Genomic DNA, 22,664 nt, shown 5'->3' on the forward strand with positions numbered 1-22,664 from the left:
TGTCATGTCAATGCATGTATATTTGTTTATCGGAGTTAGAATTTGGCAAATAACATGAACGGTTTATAAATTCTGTGGTGTTTTGAATCTGTAGCGTATCCAGGTCACAATCAATGGGGAGCTTAGTGCTTCTGCTGTTTGTCAGAGAATATCAGAGAGAATGAAGATTGGAATCAAATCAAACTAGTGGCAAATGATGGTCATAGACCACAAACCTAGGTGGGGCGTGTTGGTGTTGTGGAGGTATCTGACCCCTGCAAAATTTTCCAAAAATTTTCCCCTGGTCATGTTGTTTGTTGTCACCGAGTTTGAGTCCCTTTCTCCTTACGGATGTCCAGAAAATGCAATTTTAAAATTTGACCCCAGATGACCTTTGACCTGACCCCTGCAAAATGTTCAAAAATGTTTCCGTGGTCATCAAGTTTGTTGTCACCGAGTTTGAGTGCCGTACCCCTTACAGATGTCCAGAAAAGACATTTTAAGATTTGACCTCTATCGACCTTTGACCTGACCCCTGCAAAATGTTCCCCTGATCATGAGATTTGTTGTCACTGAATTTGAGCCCCATACCCCTTGCAGGTATCCAGAAAGTGAATTCTAAGATTTAACCCCAGATAACCTTTGACCCAAAATGTTCCCCTGATCATTAAGTTTGTTGTCACCAAGTTTGAGCCCATTACTCCTTACAGATGTACAGGAAATGCATTTCTAAAATTTCACATCTGCATGACCTTTGCCCTGACCCCTGCAAAGCGTTCCCCTGGTCATGAGATTTGTCGTCACCGACTTTGAGCCCCATACCCTTACAGATATCCAGATAATACAATTGTAAGATTTTACCCCCTTAGTGACCTTTGACCCCAATTCTTTTTTCAAGTTATAGGCGTGTGGTATAGCCGATGCATGCAAATGACATCATTGTACTATATATAATATGTGACAGAAGAAGCAGTTTGAAGGTATTTGGTTAAATACGGAAATGCCCTCTTAATGACCTTTGACCTCAATTACATGTAGGAGGAGAAGCAATTTGAAGTTATTGTCAGAAAGAAGAAGAAAAAAGAAAGATTGGATAGCAAAACAGTACCTAGCTCGGGGGGTTGTAAACCTCCCAGATAGGTAAGAAAGATCGAATAGCAAAACAGTACCTAGCTCGGTGGGGGGGTTGTAAATCCCCAGCTAGGTAATCAACATGATCAATGCTCATCATCTGCACATTATTATAATATCCACAACAACCATGACAACCGCCAGTGAACTTCTGAATGGTGAAATCGGAGTAAGTGGCTGACATCACCTGCTTGGAGGTCAGTGAAATTAGAGTTGTGACTGGGTTGCAGCAAGGGGTGGTTTTATTACCCAATTGGGAATCAACTTCCAGCTGCAAGTCTGATTCTACTTTTGATCTCTGTTCTGACCATGCTCACTATATAGTATACTTCCATGATTATATGTGCAAGTGACATAGCATTTTGAATTTGTTACAGAGTATGAGTTTTTTGTACCCAAATTTGTCAAAGGTTATTCAATGAATATACAAATATATTGGGGTTCAAGAACTGGGCCATGATAGGTGAGTCTCTGTTGCCAGCGGAAGTACAACACGACTGATTCTAATACCTAGGTTTGTGTAAACCCACCTAGGTAATTAGTGTGCCATGTCTCTGATATCAGTATTAGGCCTATCTGTACAAGATTTTTCAATTGGGACATTTTGTATAGGCCTACATGAATTTGTATTATTATTTTTTTTCATTTTTCAGTGATATAGAGGGTATAAACACATTTTCCAAGTGAAAACTACTCCACTGGATATGCCATTATTTTCACATCAAAGACCCTGGGTCTAGATCGTTCATGTCATTGTACCCTGGCTGGGCTAGCAAGTATTTAGTAAACCTCAAAATTATGCTATTTGTCCCTGTCCCACAAAATGAGTACAAATTCAAAAAGACATACTACAAGTATGCCTGCAATTGCTGCAAAGCATGATTTGTTAGCAAATATGTGCAATTTTGGAAAAGACATCTTTAAATTTTAGAAACCAAATCAAAAACCAATCTACAAATGTTTGGGGCACTGACTGAAAAGCTATTGAAGTAGCTACAGCAAAGAACAAATACTTGCAACAAGTTATTTTGTCCTTATTTTCAGAAAGCTGGACCACAGCACATAATTCAAACTGTCACCCACAAGCATTAAATCACTTGAATCGGCTCAACAATTTGAGCATCATCATGATAATAGCTGCTGCAAACAAACATCAGATGTTAGACATGTTAAAGAATTACAAAAACAAATTCCACTTTCCTCATAGCAGCTATCCCAGAGGTGCCATCAGTTATTTATGGTTTTACTAAACTTTCTTTGCAAGTCACACGAGACTGCCCACAATATTAACCCTCACAGGTTCTAACACACACTATTACCACAGAGGAACAGCCTCTAGTAAACAAAGGCAAAACAATTTTCCATGACATCAACTTGGGTTTCATACTTTAACCCTCTCTGAGTCTCTGTTGCCAGCGGAAGGAATGGACTAAAAAAGAATACCTAGGTGGGTGTAAACCCACCTAGGTAAATACTGGAATTACTATTTTTAGCAAAGCTATGCTGTGTGTGATACCATTACACCGGGCCATTTTTAATACACTTCATCAGGCAACTGACCTGCTGGACTGGTCATGTGACAGATGGCTAGGGATCAGCTTGATGGCTCTGTCCCATCATCTCATGGGTGACCAGTCCAGTGGGTCAGTTGCCTGATGTAGCACTTGTTCAGTGCCTGTATGGGACCATGACAACCCCTCACTGACATTACAAAATCCATGGGCGCAAGCGCCTCGTTGGCCGCTTTGCGGCCATGCGGGCACCCCCCTCAAGGAACTAGAACTAGTTCTAGCCCAGGGGGAACTCAACTTTGATTTTGGTAGGGACATGCCACTGAGAATTTGAAAGTGGACCCATAAATATACCAATTTTTACGAAATTTGGACCTTGAAAAGATCAGATGATACAGATGTGAAAATCTATCAGTTGCACACAAATCAATATAAATCAGAGTTTTATGGTTAAATGTAATAGCCAGAGTATATGCAAAATGGGCAAGTGAACTACGGAGAAGTCTATCTTTGTAGTGATGTCACCCTCCCAATCGATCCATAGGCATATCCTATGATGGGAGAGGCTTCAAAAAACATTGAATTTTATAAATTCAACATCATGTCATGCAATGCACAGTCATGCTATGCATGGCCAGAATGGGTTAAATCCCATGAACGGTTTTTAGATTCTATGGTGATTTTAAGCGTTCAGGTTTGCTGTTAGTTTGTGTTCATACATGTAGCACAGCTGAAGAGCCGCTCCTTAGGGGAGGCGATCTTTAGTGCGTAATTATAGAGGGCCAGGGGATTCACTCTATCATTATACAAAATATTTCAAGAAATCAAAGAGCCCCAGGAATAAAAATTGTAGTGTAATTCATGCCAGATACAGTTTCTTTTAAAAGGGCATTTCGTGATCCACAGCCTCATCCCCCCACTTTTCTCAAAAAAAGTTGAGATTTTCATATCACTGGAATACTCTGGCTACATAATGTTTATTTACAAAATATTTCTTGCAGATTAATTCGTTTAGCAAAGATATCGCGAAATTTAAATTTCGTTCTGGTGCACCAGAACGAAATTACAACGTATTGTCTATGGAGCAGTGTAATACACATAATCATGCATAACTCGCAAACGCAAAATCGGAATCAACTGAAATTTTGGGAATATGCTTTTTTCGTGGATATGTACTGAAAAATGTCATAAAAAGAGGATGCTAGGATCACGAAATACTCCTTTAATGACAAAAATGAATTTTTGTAATCGATCAAAAACCAAACGTCTTATACCAATTTTGAATTTAGCCTGAATCCGTAAATATGGTACCTCTCGCCCTTTTTTTTGGTCAAGGCTGTTTTGACCATAAATATGCAGCGAACCATTGTTGAAGCTATTTCACATACATGTTCAAAACACTCTAGAGAAAGAATATGGCCATATACTGCTGAAATATCTTTTGTTGATTTCGAATGATAATGTCTTAATGTCATAAATTTTAAGGTCAAATTCGTAAACTTATCAAAACAAAACATTGCGACGCAGATACTACCCAACTTATGTAATTTCATCATCGTATCAGTGTCTTTATTATGTGTTTGAGGCCTTTTCCAAACGTTCGTGCTATTTATGCATAAAACGGCCAATCTATCTTTACAAAATGCATCATTTTTATATAAACAAAAGGCTAAAGATAGCATTATGAGGTTTATCTTTTATTATTACACTCTTCAGTTCATCTGCCTCCCTGGCCGAGCGGTAAAGAACTGGATTGATGACGCGTGGAATCCTTTTTTTTTTCTTTTTCACTTTTTCAAACCACGCAAAAATTTTTTGGGTCAACAAATCACAACTTCCATCGGCAAAAAATATTTCCTTCGGTACCGGTACATTTACAAGTTGTGCCCCTTCGGTTCAAAAATCCTGGCTACGCCACTGGTTATCCTACAAAAACCTTGTTTGTAGATAAAATATCACTTTGGTTGTACAGGGTAAAAATTCTGAAGATAAGAGCTTTTTAAATTTTTTACCCCTGAATCACTTTTCATGACCTTAGTACTAAAAAGTGAAGGATGAGTCATTATTGTTATCGGGTATTTTAAAATAGAAATTTGGCCAAAAAACAAAAGGAGGAAAACAGCACTATCTCTACTGATGTTTTTTTTGTTGTTCCTGAGAAATAATAGAAATAACATGGCTTGTGGTTCAACCACTATTCTAGCACATCAATGCGCAACAAATGGGGAAAAACTGAATTCTGAACTTGTTTCTGAATAATATACAAATTACTGAATGGGGCCTTCAATGTGATCCAGTGTTGGAAACCTATCTTTTATTTTGTTATTTACCCTCCCTTTCAATCCATAGGCATTTCCTATGGGGGGAGAGGCTACAAAAAACAGTTGAATTTGATGATGCATGATGCACCATGTAAAGCAATTATACATTGCATAGAATGTTGAATATCCCATGAACAGTTTATAGATACTGTGGTGTTGTAAATCTATAGAGTCCTTGCAAGATCTTTTTTTTTTTTTTTTTAAGACTGAGCATTATGACCATATCAAATAAAATGTTATCATGAATATATCCCGGGGGGTCACTCCCATTGTGGCCTGTACACCATCCGCGATAATCAACTTTTGAAAAGCACCCTAAACAAGGATTTAACCCTTGGCTAAAACAATACCCTAAACAGGGATTTTATTCCTTGCATCAAATGTCATACCCTATTAAAATTTCATTTCCGCGTATTAGCAATTGCAATGTTGCTACCCTTTTTCCCAGGTCATTGACATCATGATAAGTTTATAAATATTTTTTTTTTGTCATTGTGTTTTTATTGAAAAAAGCAAACCACAAACACATGATTGGAAAAAATTAGAACAAGTATACATAAATCATTAAACGTCAATCAAATCACAAATTGACATCAAAACATACACAAAAGTTCTGTGACCAAACATATCAGATAAAACCATGCGAACATATAAGATTTACTTGCCACCACAAAAGTGGGCATACTTAAATTACATGTACATGTACAGGAAGAGCATGTAAAAGGTGATTTATAAACAGTACATTTACAACCAAAAAGTGAAATCAAAAATCAACACTCCATTTACAGAAGTGTTGAGATAGTTTCCCTTTTTTCAGAGCAATTTGATACTCAATCTTACGTTTGATATTAATGATAAAGGATTTAAGACCACTAAACGAGGGAGAGACATTTTGGAATTTACATTTTCCCTGCAAGATCTTGCTCAGCAGTGGCCCAGCCAGACTTTTCTTGCTATTAGGGGCTGGCAGTTTCTTCGGAAGGAGGGGTCCCAAAATATAACTTAAGAGTGAAAGTGCGGGGAGCGTGTTACAAATCTTATCGTAAGTATAAAGAAGGCGCGCGTAAAGATTTTGCATAGATTGTACGCACATTTCGATTGTGAAGTTAAAGAATGCGCGCGCAGCACACGAAAATTTTTAGTCACCAGCCCTTAAGGTTATTAATTATTTTAAACTGTTGTGATTTGGTAGTTCACAGCATCTTACGAATGGTAGTGAGCTTTGGCAAAAACTGCATTGCTCAATTGATAGCGGCGTGCAGAAGAATTAAAATATCACAGATATACTTTTATAGGTGCTGCGGTTCTTGAGTTACATTGTAAAGAGGGCTGAAACAACAACACTTTTGTAAAACGTACATAACTCATTAACAACAATAAATTAAGCAAGTTTGCAAAGTATACGATTTGTAGAATGAACTTTTGCAAAACATCAAGGTGTTAATTTTCAATAATATAGTGCACCTGCAGCTGGGAGAGCCCTGATACTGTGAGAGCACTGGCATGACAGCGATACTGTTTGACCCCAGATGACCTGTGACCTCGGTGTAATTTTTTTCATGCTCCCCTCATAATGAAGGTTTCCACCTATCAAGTTTAAGCCCAATAGGGCAAAGTTTACATTTAGCCCCTACATGACCTTTGACCTCGGTTGACCTCAATTTTGTTTTGCGCATATATTCCCCTCATATCAAGGATTCCACTCACCAAGTTTGAGCCCGATAGGACAAAGTTTGAAATCCATGACCTTTGACCTCGGATGACCTCCATATAATGTTTTTCATGCTCCCCTCCTACGAAGGTTTCGACCCACCAAGTTTGAGCCCGATCAGACAAAGTTTGAAATTTGACCCCTCCGTAATGACCTTTGACCTCGGTTGACCTCGATTTTATTTTATGCATATATTCCCTCTCCTATCAAGGATTCTACCCACCAATTTTGGGCGCGATCGGACAAAGTTTGAAATCCATGACCTTTGACCTTGACCTCCGATGACCTTGAAAACTACCCGATAAACAGCGCCGGCCCGATACCCATCTATGTCCGAAATATTGGAACGATGCGTCGAAGCGCGGCGAAACGCATTGCCGGACAGACACACAGAGCTCATTATTTTATTAGTACTAGTGCACCTGCAGCTGTGAGAGCCCTGATGCTGTGAGAGCACTGGCATGATAGCGATACTGTTTGACCGCAGATGACCTTTGACCTCGGTGTAATCTTTTTCATGCTCCCCTCATACGACGGATTCCACCTATCAAGTTTAAGCCCAATAGGGCAAAGTTTAAATTTAGCCCCTACATGACCTTTGACCTCGTTTGACCTCAATTTTGTTTTGCCCATATATTCCCCTCGTATCAAGGATTCCACCCACCAAGTTTGAGCCCGATAGGACAAAGTTTGAAATCCATGACCTTTGACCTTTGACCTCAGATGACCTCCATATAATGTTTTTCATGCTCCCCTCATACGAAGGTTTCGACCCACCAAGTTTGAGCCCGATCGGGCAAAGTTTGAAATTTGACCCCTCCGTAATGACCTTTGACCTCAGTTGACCTCGATTTTATTTCGCGCATTATATTCCCCTCCTATCAAGGATTCCACCCACCAAGTTTGGGCCCGATCGGACAAAGTTTGAAATTTTGACCTTTGACCTTGACCTCCGATGACCTTCAAAACCACATGGCCAACATGCTTTTCCCAAGACCTATCTATATCCCAAATTTCAGCACGATGCGGCGAAACGCATAGCCGGACAGACAGACAGATAGATAGATAGATACACAGATACACAGACAGATAGAGACCGCTTATTATTTTATTAGTACTAGTGCACCTGCTGCTGTAATAGCCCTGTAGCTATAATAAGGGCACCATCTGCATGATAGAGATACTTTTTGACCCCAGATGATGATAGAGATACTTTTTGACCCCAGATGACCTTTGAACTCAGATGATGAAGTTTGAGCCCGATTAGACAAAGTTTGAAATCCATGACCTTTGACCTGTGACCTTGGATGACCTCCATATAATGTTTTTCATGCTCCCCTCATACCAAGGATTCCACCCACCAAGTTTGAGCCCGATCGGGCAAAGTTTGAAATTTGACCCCTCCATAATGACCTTTGACCTCCGTTGACCTCGATTTTATTTCGGGCATATATTCCCCTCGTATCAAGGATCCCACCCACCAAGTTTGAGCCCCATCGGACAAAGTTTGAAATTTGACCCCTCCGTAATGACCTTTGACCTCGGTTGACCTCAACTTTAGTTCGCGCATATATTCCCCTCGTATCAAGGATTCCATCCACCAAATTTGAGCTTGATCGGACAAAGTTTTAAATTTGACCCCTCCGTAATGACCTTTGACCTCGGTTGACCTCGATTTTATTTCGGTCATATATTCCCCTCGTATCAAGGATCCCACCCACCAAGTTTGAGCCCGATCGGACAAAGTCTGAAATTTGACCCCTCCGTAATGACCTTTGACCTCCGTTGACCTCGATTTCATTTGGGCATATATTCCCCTCGTATCAAGGATCCCACCCACCAAGTTTGAGCCCGATCGGACAAAGTTTGAAATTTGACCCCTCCGTAATGACCTTTGACCTCGGTTGACCTCGCTTTTATTTTGGACATATATTTCCCTCCTATCAAGGATCCCACCCACCAAGTTTGGGCCCGATCGGACAAAGTTTGAAATCTGTGACCTTTGACCTTGACCTCCGATGACCTTCAAAACTACCCGGTAAACAGCGCGCGCCCGGTACCCATCTATGTCCGAAATATCGAATGATGCGTCAAAAGCGGTGAAACGCATTGCCATCGAACACACAGAGCTCATTATTTTCTTAATGCTAGTGCACCTGTAGCTTTGCAGCAATGCATTCTGGGTAGACATTACAGTGCATTTCAAATTGGGCAAACAGCCAAAAGCTGAATGAAACTTGTCCAGAGTTGCCCATTACACATCTTTGTATCCACTTGCTGCTGCTTTTGCTATCCAGTTGGGGTATTTTCCCCCTAGATGACCTTTGACCTCGAGGGGCCCTTCAAAACCACCGGTTAACTTGCTTTTCCGTCACCTATCCATATCCGAAATTTCGCTCGATCGTCGGCCGGCGTAAACGCATAGCCGGACAGACAGACAGATAGATAGATAGATACACAGATACACAGATACACAGATAGACAGATAGAGACCGCTTATTATTTTATTAGTATAGATAGATAGATATTGATCTAGATAATGCCAATCGATTTTTAGGTTGCTTCGACCAACAATACCTCGTCTATCCTTAATAATTCTATAACCCCCTTTATTTTGGGTGTTAAAAAAATTATAACCTCACTATTTTTGGTCTGTAAATTCTATGACCCCCCTGTATTTTTGGGACCCCCACCTCTCCCTTCCGAAGAAAATGCCAGCCCCCTTAGGGCAAAGGCAAATTGTGTTCCCATTTGTAAATTTTTGTGCCATTTTGGCACCACCCACACCCCGGTGAGGTCACTCAACTTGCAATACCGACCGCACGATCGTTACCAAAATCGCGGAAAAAGGGGTCATCTTCAGGGTTTGTCCGCGGACAAAATTGTCAGTGAAATTGGAAAAATAGGGGTGTTTTATCGCACTAATGTCCGTGAAATTGAAAAAAGGGTTCTTATTTTTTTCTCCCTATCCCGTGGATAGCTGGCCACTAATGTAGGCCCTATCTCTGATTTATAATAATATGCAAGGGGTACTACTTGAATTCTGTGATGCCCTGTTAATTACTGAAAAAAAACATTCATAAAAGCCTTGTCCTTGAAATGTTAAAATAGGGTCAAAATTGCAAATGTGTCCTCGGAATCTAAATAAAAATTCCTTTAAAAAAGGAATGGGGCGCCTAATGTGAGCTTGAACGTGATATGGTGAATTCCATGGCATGGTGTTTAGATTTGATATTATAATGATTTTTTCTAGGGAAGAGTAGAAGATGATCAAATGCAAATGTGTTTGATTGGGGAAGGTGTGTCACAGGGCCGTTTTGGATGAAATAAATTGAATTGGAATGAAGCTGTCGTGTCAATTTGCGATTATGTGGGGTGGGGAGTTCTGTTTTTGGGGCATATTGTAGTGATGATATTGCTTTGGATATTGAATATTGTTGAATTTCGTTATGCATGGGGTATATGATGGATAGTATAGAAGACATAAGTAAGTAAGCTCCCCTGGCAAAATATTGGGGGGGGGGTATCCCCCACCCTGGATCTACGCCTATGTTGACCAAAAGAAGAGTTTTTATGAATGTATAACGTCTGTGATACATATACATCATCTACTTGCTAATACACTGAAAATCTAATAGAGATGAAGGATAAAAAACAATTACAGAACATTCATTCTTCATAAAAGTAGCTATGGGTATACAATGTTTACAAGATAAGAACGTTAATGTTTTGTACATGAACGTAACGTCTTTAAATACATAGTTGTTAACACACTGAAAATCTGACTAGAGATTTACAATTTGATGATATCCAAAAGAATACTTAGCATTGAAGAATTTAAAAAAGTTACAGAACTTTCATTTGTTAACATACACGTAGCAACAAATTGAAAATACAAACGTAACGTTTTGTTCATAAACGTAACATCCTCGACACATCTAGGATCCGCATAATTTGTTGATTAATGTCATAAACAGTCACAAAAGATTTATGGTCTGATCATTTTATCATTTTAAGGGGGACCCGATATTGCATTTGGAAGAACCAGGCTTTTCAATAACTATCAAAACTGCTGGGTACCAAACTTTTTGATACGGCTTGTACATGTTGTATAGTAATTTCAATTACACCATGCAGATAGATAAGACCTTGGTAAGATAAGCATGTTAATTGTTATGTCACTATCACTATCTTGATCTTGATAAGATGCCTACTCATACACTATACCCTGCTGCCTGCTTATTAAACAAGGACAACTATTCAACTTACATGTGTACATTCATTGAATGACTTTGAAACTTTGTGTACTAAAACTCATACTCTGCAAGTTAGGTCAACTTTTGCACTATGATTGTTGTAAGTGCCATGCAAGTTCAGTCAGAATTGTGTATAGCGCCCTCATGCATACAGTGCAGTTCGATAGATCAATACTGTTCGATAGATCAATGCGGATCGATGCATTGGCTGTTCGGGGCTCTCTACTCGGTAACTCTTCAAAACATGTGTTGCCCTATTGTTTACACAAAGTTTTTAACCGTATTTCCATCGTTATGTTACAATAAATGTTAAAAGAAACAAACAAGACAACTGCTTAGATAATATTAATTTGAGAGTGGCATCGATGGAGACGTGTCTAGAACGAGAACTTGGTAAAATGGTGAGAAATTATCAGTCAGTCTGTGGGGTTAAGATCAAGCATGTTTAGGGTGACGAATTCGTGGAATCAAGCAATCGGACCCTACATTCTAAGTTAAAAACTTTACATCCATGAGCCATGCCAGTATTGTAATTCTGTGAAGTAGGATTTGCGTCATCACAATAAAGGTCATGTCTAGTGAAAAGAGTAATACCAGTTCGCATAGAACATACAGTGACAGAAGTAGGACTGGTAAGCTTACAAGTAAGACTAAAAGCAGAAAAAATGGCACTAGCGTGATAAGCACAGCCACAGAAGACGCAATAATCCAAGCAGCCACAAGAAAGGCAGAATTGCAATGCCGCGCCGAAGCATTAAAGCAAAAATTAGCACTAGAAAACGAAGAGTTCCTTTTACAAGAAGAAATTAGAAATCGAGAATATGCTATGAGAATAAGGGCCAAAGAATTGTAACAAGAAAAGGAATGGCTTGCAATGCAAACAGAATTGAGAGTAGAGGAAGCCAAATTAGTAACATTAAATGATCTGCAACCACGAAGGTCGTTTTCGTCAAGTTGTGCCTCTTCCATAGACCTCCGAAGCGGGCACGATGAGGATAACGTTGAGAAGGTTGAGCAATGGTTAAGGGCTAAAGGTACCGAAAGCCAAGCAGAGCCAACGGCAGCTGCAGTAAGTACCGGTAATGATAACTTGATGCCAGCAAGACATGAACTTGACAAAGAAACAAGCTCAATGCGTCCAGATATTCCTGTCCTAGTAACAGAACCGGTTGCGGTGGCAGTCAATGTCAATAAAGGGTCAACTCCGTCACCTGCCCATGCCCAACATCCAACAGATAATCTGACACTCAATAAAGGGTCAACGCCGTCACCTGCCCATGACCAACATCCAACACTTAATCTGACACTCAATAAAGGATCAACGCCGTCACCTGCCCATGACCAACAGCCAACAGATAATCTGACACTTAATAAAGGGTCAACGCTGTCACCTGCCCATGACCAACAGCCAACAGATAATCTGACACTGACAGCAATACTCAAGAATATAATTGAAGGTCAGAGGGAGGCAACGCTACCGTTGCCTCAGGTAGATGCTTTCGATGGCACAGACGTTATAAAATATCCAACATTTATCAAGAATTTTGGAATTCTAGTAAAGGGAACGGGCAGACCAGAGCGAAAGTTGGATTTGCTCATGCGCTTCACAAAAGGCGAAGCGCATGAGCTCATCAAAGACTGCATATTATTAGAAACTCCAGAAAAGGCGTATGACAAAGCAGTAGACCTACTAAAGGCAGAGTATGGTCATCCTGCCATACTAGCAGCTAAATACAAAGAAAAGGCAGAAAAATGGCCACGTATCATCAGTGGAGATAAAGATGGCATGAGAAAATTCTCAATATTTCTCAGAAATTGTGCCCATGCCAAACATAGTAATTATGACATGACCCACATGGATAACTACGAGTTTCTTAGAATACTGGCTGGGAAATTACCTGTAGCGTTACAGCAACAGTGGATCAACCAAGTGGGAAAGTACAGAGACAATGAACAGAGATCTCCAAATTTCGAGGACTTGGAGAAATTCGTGGCGCGACTTTCAAGAAATGAAAATGACCCACGTATTACAGGACTTGGTTATCAGAGCCGCACAATGAAGACAAAGGTAGACAGCGATAAAGGTGCTGCGAAGAAGAATGCATTCGCCACTTTCACTACACCGACGAAGAAGATCGCTGCTCATGTGGGCAATCAGAAGTCAGAAGATCAATGTATGTTTTGCCATGACCGGAGCCATACATTAGACACATGCAAGAAAATACAAGCTACAAAAACTAGCAAAGAGATCATAGAGTTCCTCAAGTCCCAAAGCCTATGTTTTGGCTGCTTGAAAAAAGGATCTCATGTAAGCAAAGACTGCAGCAAGAAGCTGAAATGCAACAAATGTAGCCGTAGACATCCAACCATACTACACAGAGAAGACTGGGTTGCAGGAAACTCTTCATCAAAGACAAACAGTTTTGCAAACCCAAGAGATGCAAAAGTACCAATGTCACCAGTGCAGGTGGTAGATGTGAGACAGGGGCCGGAACACCAGATATTGTACCCTGTATTGTACAATCCCGGCGGACTGGAAAGTGTATAAAGACCTATGCGTTCTTAGACAATGGTTCCAACGCAGTTTTTTGCACGGACAAGCTACGTTGTCAGCTCGGCTTAAAGGGGAAAGGTGTCACATTACCAGTGCAGACTCTCCTGGATGAGCAGATGGTTGATGGTCGCTTGCTAGATGATTTGGAGGTGTCAGACCTGTGCAAGGAAAATAAGATAGAACTACCAGGAGTGTATGTATGGGGAGACCAGATGCCTGTCTCAAAAGAAGATATAATTACAGATCAAGATATCAAAGAGTACCAGTACCTGAAAGATGTAAAATTACCTACTCTACATGTAGAAGACGAAGCTGAAGTGGGACTTTTGATTGGCAACAATGTGCCAAAGGCAACCGAGCCGTGGGATGTGGTCCACTCAGAAAACGGCGGGCCATATGCCTACAAAACAAGGCTCGGTTGGGTAGTAAGTGGTCTAAATAGACAAAATACATGTAAGGCAGTGTCTGCCAACAGGATTATCGTTGGAGACGATATCGAACGGAGTCTAGTAGAAATGTATAACCACGACTACAATGAAACACTAGCTCAAGAAGAGACGGAATGGTCAGAAGAGGACAAAACGTTTATGGATCTGATGGCCAATAAGATTACAAAGGTTAACGGACACTACCAGATGCCATTGCCACTACGGGATGAAAACATCAAATTACCCCATAATCACCTAATGGCGGAACATAGAATGGCGCATCTGAAAAGACGCTTCAGTAAAGACCCAGTATTTAGAAAAGAATACACAGAAGTTATGCAGGAGACCATCAATAAAGGCTACGCTGAAGAAGCTCCAAAGATAAACACAGACATTGATGGGCGAATGTGGTATCTCCCTCATCATGGGGTATATCACCCAACAAAGAAGAAATTGAGAGTAGTATTTGACTGCGCTGCCAGCTTTCAAGGATTCTCCCTCAACAAGAACTTGCTTCAGGGGCCTGACTTAATGAACTCATTAGTTGGCGTGGTCTTAAGGTTCCGACAAGAACATATCGCTATCATGGCCGACATTCAAGCAATGTTTAACCAGGTTAAGGTCCCAACCAAAGATCGGGATTTACTACGCTTCCTGTGGTGGCCTGAAGGCGATCTTGGTAAGCCATTAGAAGAGTTTCGAATGACTACACACCTGTTTGGGGCCACATCGTCACCAGCATGTGCTAATTATGCGCTCCGCTGTGTAGCAGAAGAGGCAGATGAGGCAGTGAAAGATACCGTGCAGAAGAATTTCTATGTAGATGATTGCCTAAAATCTACATCTTCTGAAGAACAAGCGATACAGCTCATACAAAATCTCATGGAAGTCTTGAAACAAGGTGGTTTCAACCTCACCAAGTGGGTGAGTAATAGTCAAGCTGTAATGCAAACCATACCATCCAGCCACAGGGTGAAGACAACTAGTAGCCTAGATCTTGGTGAGAGTACACCCAATCAGAAGGCGCTGGGTATGATGTGGCTAGTGGAGTCAGATGAACTTGGGTTCAAAATTGAAATAAGGGATCGACCACCAACTCGTCGTGGAATATTGTCGGTAGTCAGTGCTATTTATGATCCTCTGGGTTTCGTCTCTCCAGTTATACTGCCAGCGAAGAGGATCCTCCAGAGTCTCTGTGAACTTCAAGTCTCGTGGGATGAACCAATCCCAGACCTGCAAAGAAAACAATGGGACCGGTGGCTGAACAGTATACCTCAGATATCAGCATTCACAGTCCCAAGATGCTTTGTGCCAGTCGAGTTTGGAAAGCCAACTTCGGTGCAGTTACACCACTTCAGTGACGCCAGCGAGATAGGTTACGGTATGGTATCATACCTGCGGTTCACCAACCAGCGAGACGATGTGCATTGTGCTCTAGTGCTTAGTAAGAGTCGTGTGGCGCCGTTGAAGCAAGTGACGATACCAAGATTAGAACTGACTGCAGCAAGATAAACCATATGATCCACAAAGAGCTGGAAATACAAATAAATGACACCATCTTCTGGACCGATAGCACCACAGTGTTGCAGTATATCAGAAGTGAAACCAAGAGATTCAAGACCTTTGTCGCCAATCGCCTAGCTATTATCAAAGACGGATCAACACCTAGTCAGTGGAGATATGTTGCAACCTCATTGAATCCAGCTGACGATTGCTCGAGAGGTTTACCAGCCAACAAGTTTCTTGAGAATGAAAGATGGATTTGTGGTCCACAATTTTTGTGGAAGAGAGAGGCTGAGTGGCCACAGAATGAATCATGTGAAGAACTGCATAGAGATGATTCGGAAGTAAGGAGAACAAGACTCAAGAAATCAGACATGAATACTGCTAAAGTAGGAGAAGAAGAAAGGAAAGCAGTAAAAGCGGAAAACACAAGTTCCGCTAAAGTAGAAGATGAAATGAGAGCAGTAAAAGTAGAAGACACAAGAACTGCTAAAGTAGAAGACATGAATACTGCTAAAGTAAAAGAAGAAGAAGAAAAGAAAGCAGTAAAAGTGGAAGACACAAGTTCTGCTAAAGTAGAAGAAGAAGAAAAGAAAGCAGTAAAAGTGGAAAACACAAGTTCCGCTAAAGTAGAAGAAGTAAAAGCAGTAAAAGAAAACACGAGTACTGCTAAAGAAGAAGAAGAAATGGAAGTACTAGAAGAAGAAATGAAAGTACTAGAAGAAGTCCTCCAAGATGATGATGACCCAGAAGTAGAGAAGGTGGCAGTGAATGCAACTTTCGTGAATGATCAAGAAAATCCTGTTGACAAACTGCTGAATCACTTTTCCCAGTGGCACTCCCTAAAGAAGACTGTTGCTTACCTGTTAAAAATAAAGGGAATACTTTTGCAGAGAATCAGGAAGAGGAATACTCTGGCTAAGAAAAGGAAGGAGAATTGAAGCAAGCTCCATAACCTAGTCAGTTTCACCTGTCAGTAGCAGACCTCAAGGGCGCTGAAGAAGCCATTGCTCAGTATGTCCAGCGGAGAACATTTGCAAAGGAAATCAAAGTGTTAGAAAACCTCAATGATCAGGCGAGCAAACGCAAGAAGAGCGTGGTAAAGTCAAGCCCTATTTACCGGTTGGATCCTGTACTAGATAATGGCATCTTAAGGGTAGGAGGACGCCTGAGTTTAGCGGACATATCCTCAGAGGCTAAGCACCCAATCATCTTACCAAAGAATACAGTAGTGTCAGACCTGATACTCCAAGACATCCATCAAAATTCAGGACATAGTGGAAGAAATCAAATGTTGGCAACTCTGCATGAGAAATTTTGGATCATCAGTGCTAATTCATCAGCAAGAAAGATGATAAACAAATGTGTGATATGCAGACGCCTAAAGAGCCAAAGTGATGGAACAGAAAATGGCCAATCTTCCTTCAGACAGAATAACCCCTGAAGAACCGCCCTTCTCCAAAGTTGGCATGGATTTCTTTGGACCATTAGAAATCAAGCAAGGCAGAAGTATGGTGAAAAGATATGGAGTAGTATTTGTGTGTCTTGCTTCTAAGGCCGTTCATATTGAAAAGGCGAACTCATTAGACACAGATGCATGTGTAAATGTAATTAGAAGATTTATGGCACGGAGAGGTCAGGTAAAAGAAATACGTTCTGACAATGGAACCAATCTTGTAGGTGCTGAAGCGAGAGATGAGAAAAGAAATCAATACTTGGAACCAAAGCAGAATCCATGATAGCATGCTACAGAAGAATGTGGATTGGATCTTCAATCCCCCAGCTGGTTCACACCATGGTGGAATATGGGAGAGACAAATTAGGACCATCAGAAAACTCATGTGTAGTATTGTGAGAGAACAGACATTAACAGATGATAGTCTCCATACTCTATTGTGTGAAATAGAGTCCATACTCAACAACAGACCAATAACAACAGTTCCTGGAGAGTCTACTGACCCCGAACCACTGACACCCAATCACATACTGTTGCTGAAAGGCGATATGAATTTGCCTCCTGCAGTCACCGGAAAGCTGACCCAGTACGCTAAAAGGCGATGGAAGCAGGTCCAATACATGTCGGATCTGTTTTGGCGAAGGTGGACTAGAGAGTATCTCCGCAATTACAAGAACGGCAAAATGGCTCGCCCAAATAGAAATGCTGAAGTTGGAGATATTGTGTTGGTGATAAACGAGTCAACCCCAAGAAATATGTGGCCGCTTAGCAAGGTGGTAGAAACATGGCCAAATCGTGATGGATTCATTCGACGAGCACGTGTAAAAACCAAGAATAGCATACTCACTAGACCAGTAGACAAGTTATGCCTATTGCTAGAAGCGGATATTCCAGATCAAGAGGCGACAGTCGTCGCATCAAGTTCAAGGAGAAATCAACACCAAGTCAAGTCCAGACACCTGCAGATACCAGTACCAGTGCAGCTAATGTGAACAGTGATCAGATTGACAAGACTCGAACCAGATCAGGAAGACCTGTTAAGCCAAGGAAGCTTCTCGACTTGTAAAATAAAGAATGCAAGAAACATGAACAGTAACCTGTGCATATTTAGAACTGGAGTTCTAGCCTACCAATGACTTATATTATTGTATCAGCTTACGCTAATTTGCTACTTGTGTGACATTTGGGTCACGCAAGCTTCGGAACAGCTGATTACAATAAAATGACTTGCAGTGCACTTTATCAGCTTACGTTAATTCACCACTTTTGTGACATTTGGGTCACATCAGCTACGGAACAGCTGATTGCAAGAAAATGACTTACAGTGCACCTTTATCAGCTTACGTTAATTTGCCACTTTTGTGACATTTGGGTCACATCAGCTACGGAACAGCTGATTGCAAGAAAATGACTTACAGTGCACCTTTATCAGAAGAAAATGACTTGTGCACATATATATATCTGCTAATGTTAAATTGCCACTAGTGTGACATTTGGGTCACATCAGCTTTGGAACAGTAGATATGCACTAAATGCACTTGAAAAGTATTTCATAGGAGCCTGGTTAACAACCTGAAGAAGTGAATGATGGAATCCTTCTTGCATCTGATGCCAGATATGGATACACATGTGTAATTGCCTACCAGCAGCCTTCAGCAACCAGAACAGTCTTCGGTGGTATTGGAGCTGTGAACTATTATGGAGGACAGATATTATACATGCTATAAATGAGTTGTAATGTTTGTGCACATGCAACCCCTTCAGTTCATCAACTATGAAAATGTTTGCTGCGAAGTAGGATTTCATGAAAATTTAAGTCAAGTAAGCATATTGAACTACAAGATGTGCAACCAAAATGTTTGAGTTTGCCTATTCAAGCTATCCCTGGTTAAATTCAAGCTAGCCAGCAAAGCCCAGCATGTTTAAAATCATCTCCACTTTTGCCACCCAGCAAGTTTCACAATTTGTCGCTTGTGTGCCATGTAGTTATTTCATCAGCAAATTCTAATGCCAGGTTTGCATGCACACACATTTATTTGGTGTAAGGCATCAATTGCCATGTTTGAACCGATAGCTGTGACTGTCGGAAAGTTAAAATGTCACCACTTTGGCACAGCCAGTCACATGGGCTAGTTTAAAAGATCTCACTATTATTAAAGTGAAAATAGAGGCAAGTTACGAGCTATTGCGTTGCTAAAGATTTTTGTGTGGCAATGCCAACTCCATTCAAACGTACATGTAGTTGGAACAGTTTGAACATGTATGTCCAGTCTACAGTTGAGCAAACCACAAGTTGTGCAATGCTACAGATTTACCTTCATAAGTGGACAATGGAACATTAGTATTGTATAAATGTTTGTTTATGTTTACACACGAAACAATTTTGATTTTGGAAACTTAAAATCTACAAAAATTGTTGTGTAATTGTTAATGGTTTCTAAACCTATTTAGTAATCCAAGATTTGAACATGTCAGGATGATTTGGTATTGCACTCTTTAGTCATGTTAGTGCAAAATTTCAAGTTTTAAGAAATTGCAGTGCTTATTTACATCCAGCACTAAGTTTCGGCATGGTTGTTTTTGAAAGAACTTCCTTTATGTACCAAATCTTACTGAGTGTTGTGGATGTTCAAAATGGGAACATAATTTAAGTATCCTTGGAATTACTCAGTTTACCGCTAATCTCTTATTCTAGATGATATAGAGAGTTTGTTCAGTTCAAATTTATCTCATACTAGATTTGAAACTTTTCAAATTACCAAATTTGTTCAGAGAGTATATTGATCTAAAATTGAGTTGAGTGCCACCTTTGGAAGTTAAAATTTGGCATGTAATTTTATTTGGAACTTACAACTTCTTGGCACATGTGTTAATTTCTAAGCAATTTGATCTAGAAAGTTGTGTCTCTGGATATTTTAATGTTACATGAATCTGAAGTATTTTTAGTCCAGGAAGAAGTCAACATCGACAACATGTGCATTATGTCTACATGTAATCACAGTTTTTATTATCTGGAACTGAAGTCACATTTATGGATGAACAATGAACACACAGTAATAATTGAGTCAGTGAATCTAAGTGCACAGAATAACTTTATTCTAGATTCATTCCTTTATTATCGAAACTTCATAGTAAACATGTACATTGTACACATACATTGTATTTTGTTGTGTATAGGAATCAAGACGTATAATTTGCATACACTGTAATTTGTTTGCGTAAAAATTACTGCAAAATTACTTGTTCAAAAATTTGGCACTTAAAATGCTAGAAAGGAATTGTCAAGTTCGGAGCTCCTCATTTTGGACAATTAGGGGCGGAATGTAAGTGCCATGCAAGTTCAGTCAGAATTGTGTATAGCGCCCTCATGCATACAGTGCAGTTCGATAGATCAATACTGTTCGATAGATCAATGCGGATCGATGCATTGGCTGTTCGGTGCTCTCTACTCGGTAACTCTTCAAAACATGTGTTGCCCTATTGTTTACACAAAGTTTTTAACCGTATTTCCATCGTTATGTTACAATAAATGTTAAAAGAAACAAACAAGACAACTGCTTAGATAATATTAATTTGAGAGTGGCATCGATGGAGCGTGTCTAGAACGAGAACTTGGTAAAATGGTGAGAAATTATCAGTCAGTCTGTGGGGTTAAGATCAAGCATGTTTAGGGTGACGAATTCGTGGAATCAAGCAATCGGACCCTACAATTGTTTATTTGAGGTTATTGGACTATGCCATTGAGATTAGGCTATTGTGGTCCATATAGTGTTGGTCACCGTCTATCGGGTTCTAAAGAGGCGATAAACTGGTTTAAGCCTGTACAAAGGTCACGGGTTATTTGGTGTTTTTGGCGCCCTCTACGGAGGCGCCAAAATATAGGCATGACTTTGTTATTCTTTGTGAAAAGCTTCTAATTTCACTCTTGCTAGATTGACTTCGCAATTGTTTTGCTAAAATTATGCCCAGCTCAGAAATAAAACCACAATTTGCTTGGATTTTATTTTATTATTGTTTTCTGATATGCACAGGATAAAATGGTGAGCGTATATTCTTTGTTTAAAATACAAAATTAGGATTTATAAAAACACCAAATAAATCTTGACCTTTGTATGGGTTCAACCAGTTTACCGTGTGCCTTAGAAACCCGATAGACGGTGACATTTGACCATACACTAGGATCCACAACATGCTCATCTATCATGGGAACAGTTCTTAAGCCCTAATACATTTGTAGGCCTACTTTCATCCTTTGAAAATTTGGGTACACAAACTCATACTCTGCAACTTGAGGTCAAATTTTGCACTATGATTATGTAATTGAGGTTATTGGACTATGCCATTGGGATGAGACTATTGTGGTCCATAGTGATAAAATCAATTAACGAGGACTCTACTGATGGCTTTTGTTTGCTAATTACCATAGAATCTATATAGCGGTTATTGCCAAAGTTGCAATATGGTGGCACAATTGGGCGGAAAACTGTATGCAAACAACACGGCATATTAATTATACATGTTCTACATTGTTGTATTTTAAAACACTGAAGACCAAAATTGACGTTATTGCCATGATTGGATCATGGAGGTAGTAAGCCTACTACAACTCTGGCGGAAATTCGTTGCCACCCCAGGGCCACACCAGCACGTTCTGGTGTTAAAAGCACGCATAATCGAAGCTAAATATGGGATAGTTCCGCATACTATTTTGTATAATAGTTGCAAATGCACATTCAGATTACACTTGCCCTTCCCCCCCCCCCACCCCCCATTTTCCAATGTTGGGAGACTGTAATGTAGAAATGATGACGATTTTGTCCAAATCAACATTGCAATAGGGGAGCGGGAAGGATGTTGGCCAATTAACGCTCAGGTGTGGCAACATTTTTCGCCAAGGTTGTAGCTATACTACCTCCATGATTGGATTAAGTAAATAACTAAATCCTGTTATCTACCCAGCAATGTTTGCTTATCATAATTATTGTAACAAACTGTAGACAGAAAAGGCAAACAGACAGAGTTTTAAATTAGAGAGTTGACAGGAAGTTGTAAGAGTTAAATTGTTATGGATATGATTGGTGTAAGACCGAAAAAGTTGAATGTCAGATCAAAGTCATCCGAGGTGAATTAAGTAATGTCAATCACAAATTGTTACAGGTCATTTGAGGTGGACTAAGTTTATATTTGGATTGTCAGAACACCTTCCCCAATCAGACACATTTCTCTTGTTTGGCTTGACTTTGCAAAAGCGTCTAATTTCGGTCTTGCTAGATTTACTTCATAACTGTTTTGCTTAAAAGTATGCCCAGCTTAGAAATAAAACCACAATTTGCTTGGATTTTATTTTATTATTGTTTTCTGATATGTTCGGGATAAAATGTTGTGCGTATATTCTTTGTTTAAAATACAAAATTAATGGACTTCTTTCTATGCTAATATTACATTATTGTTTTAAAGAGAGAAAAAAAGTATCCAAACAGTTGGGCGCCCATTCCTTTTTTAAAGGAATTTTTATTATAAGTCCATTAATTGTGTATTTTAAACAAAGAATATACGCACAAGATTTTATCCCATGCATATCAGAAAACAATAATAAAATAAAATCCAAGCAAATTGTGGTTTTATTTCTGAGCTGGGCATAATTTTAGCAAAACAATTGCGAAGTAAATCTAGCAAGACCGAAATTAGAAGCTTTTTGCAAAGTCAAGCCTAATAATGGGGCCGCCGCCATAGCGGGCGCCCCAAAAATAGGGGTGTTTCAGAGTACTATTTTGTCCTTGTTTTGGAGTAAAAAAGGGGGTAAAATTTCATTAT

General features: G+C 39.9%; 2 protein-coding genes across 2 annotated transcripts in view; both read left to right on the forward strand.

Annotated features, from left to right (window-relative positions):
* Window positions 1-22,664, forward strand: part of LOC140142035 (uncharacterized) — a 142,224-nt gene that overhangs the window by 29,228 nt on the left and 90,332 nt on the right.
* On the forward strand, window positions 11,481-15,403 carry LOC140171765 (uncharacterized). The gene is made up of 3 exons (XM_072195089.1): window positions 11,481-11,758; window positions 11,849-13,217; window positions 13,289-15,403. Exons 1-3 carry the CDS (start codon window positions 11,481-11,483, stop codon window positions 15,401-15,403), a joined length of 3,762 nt encoding a protein of 1,253 aa, XP_072051190.1.

This window comes from Amphiura filiformis, chromosome 2, assembly GCF_039555335.1.
Source record: "Amphiura filiformis chromosome 2, Afil_fr2py, whole genome shotgun sequence".
Lineage (NCBI taxonomy): Eukaryota > Metazoa > Echinodermata > Ophiuroidea > Amphilepidida > Amphiuridae > Amphiura > Amphiura filiformis.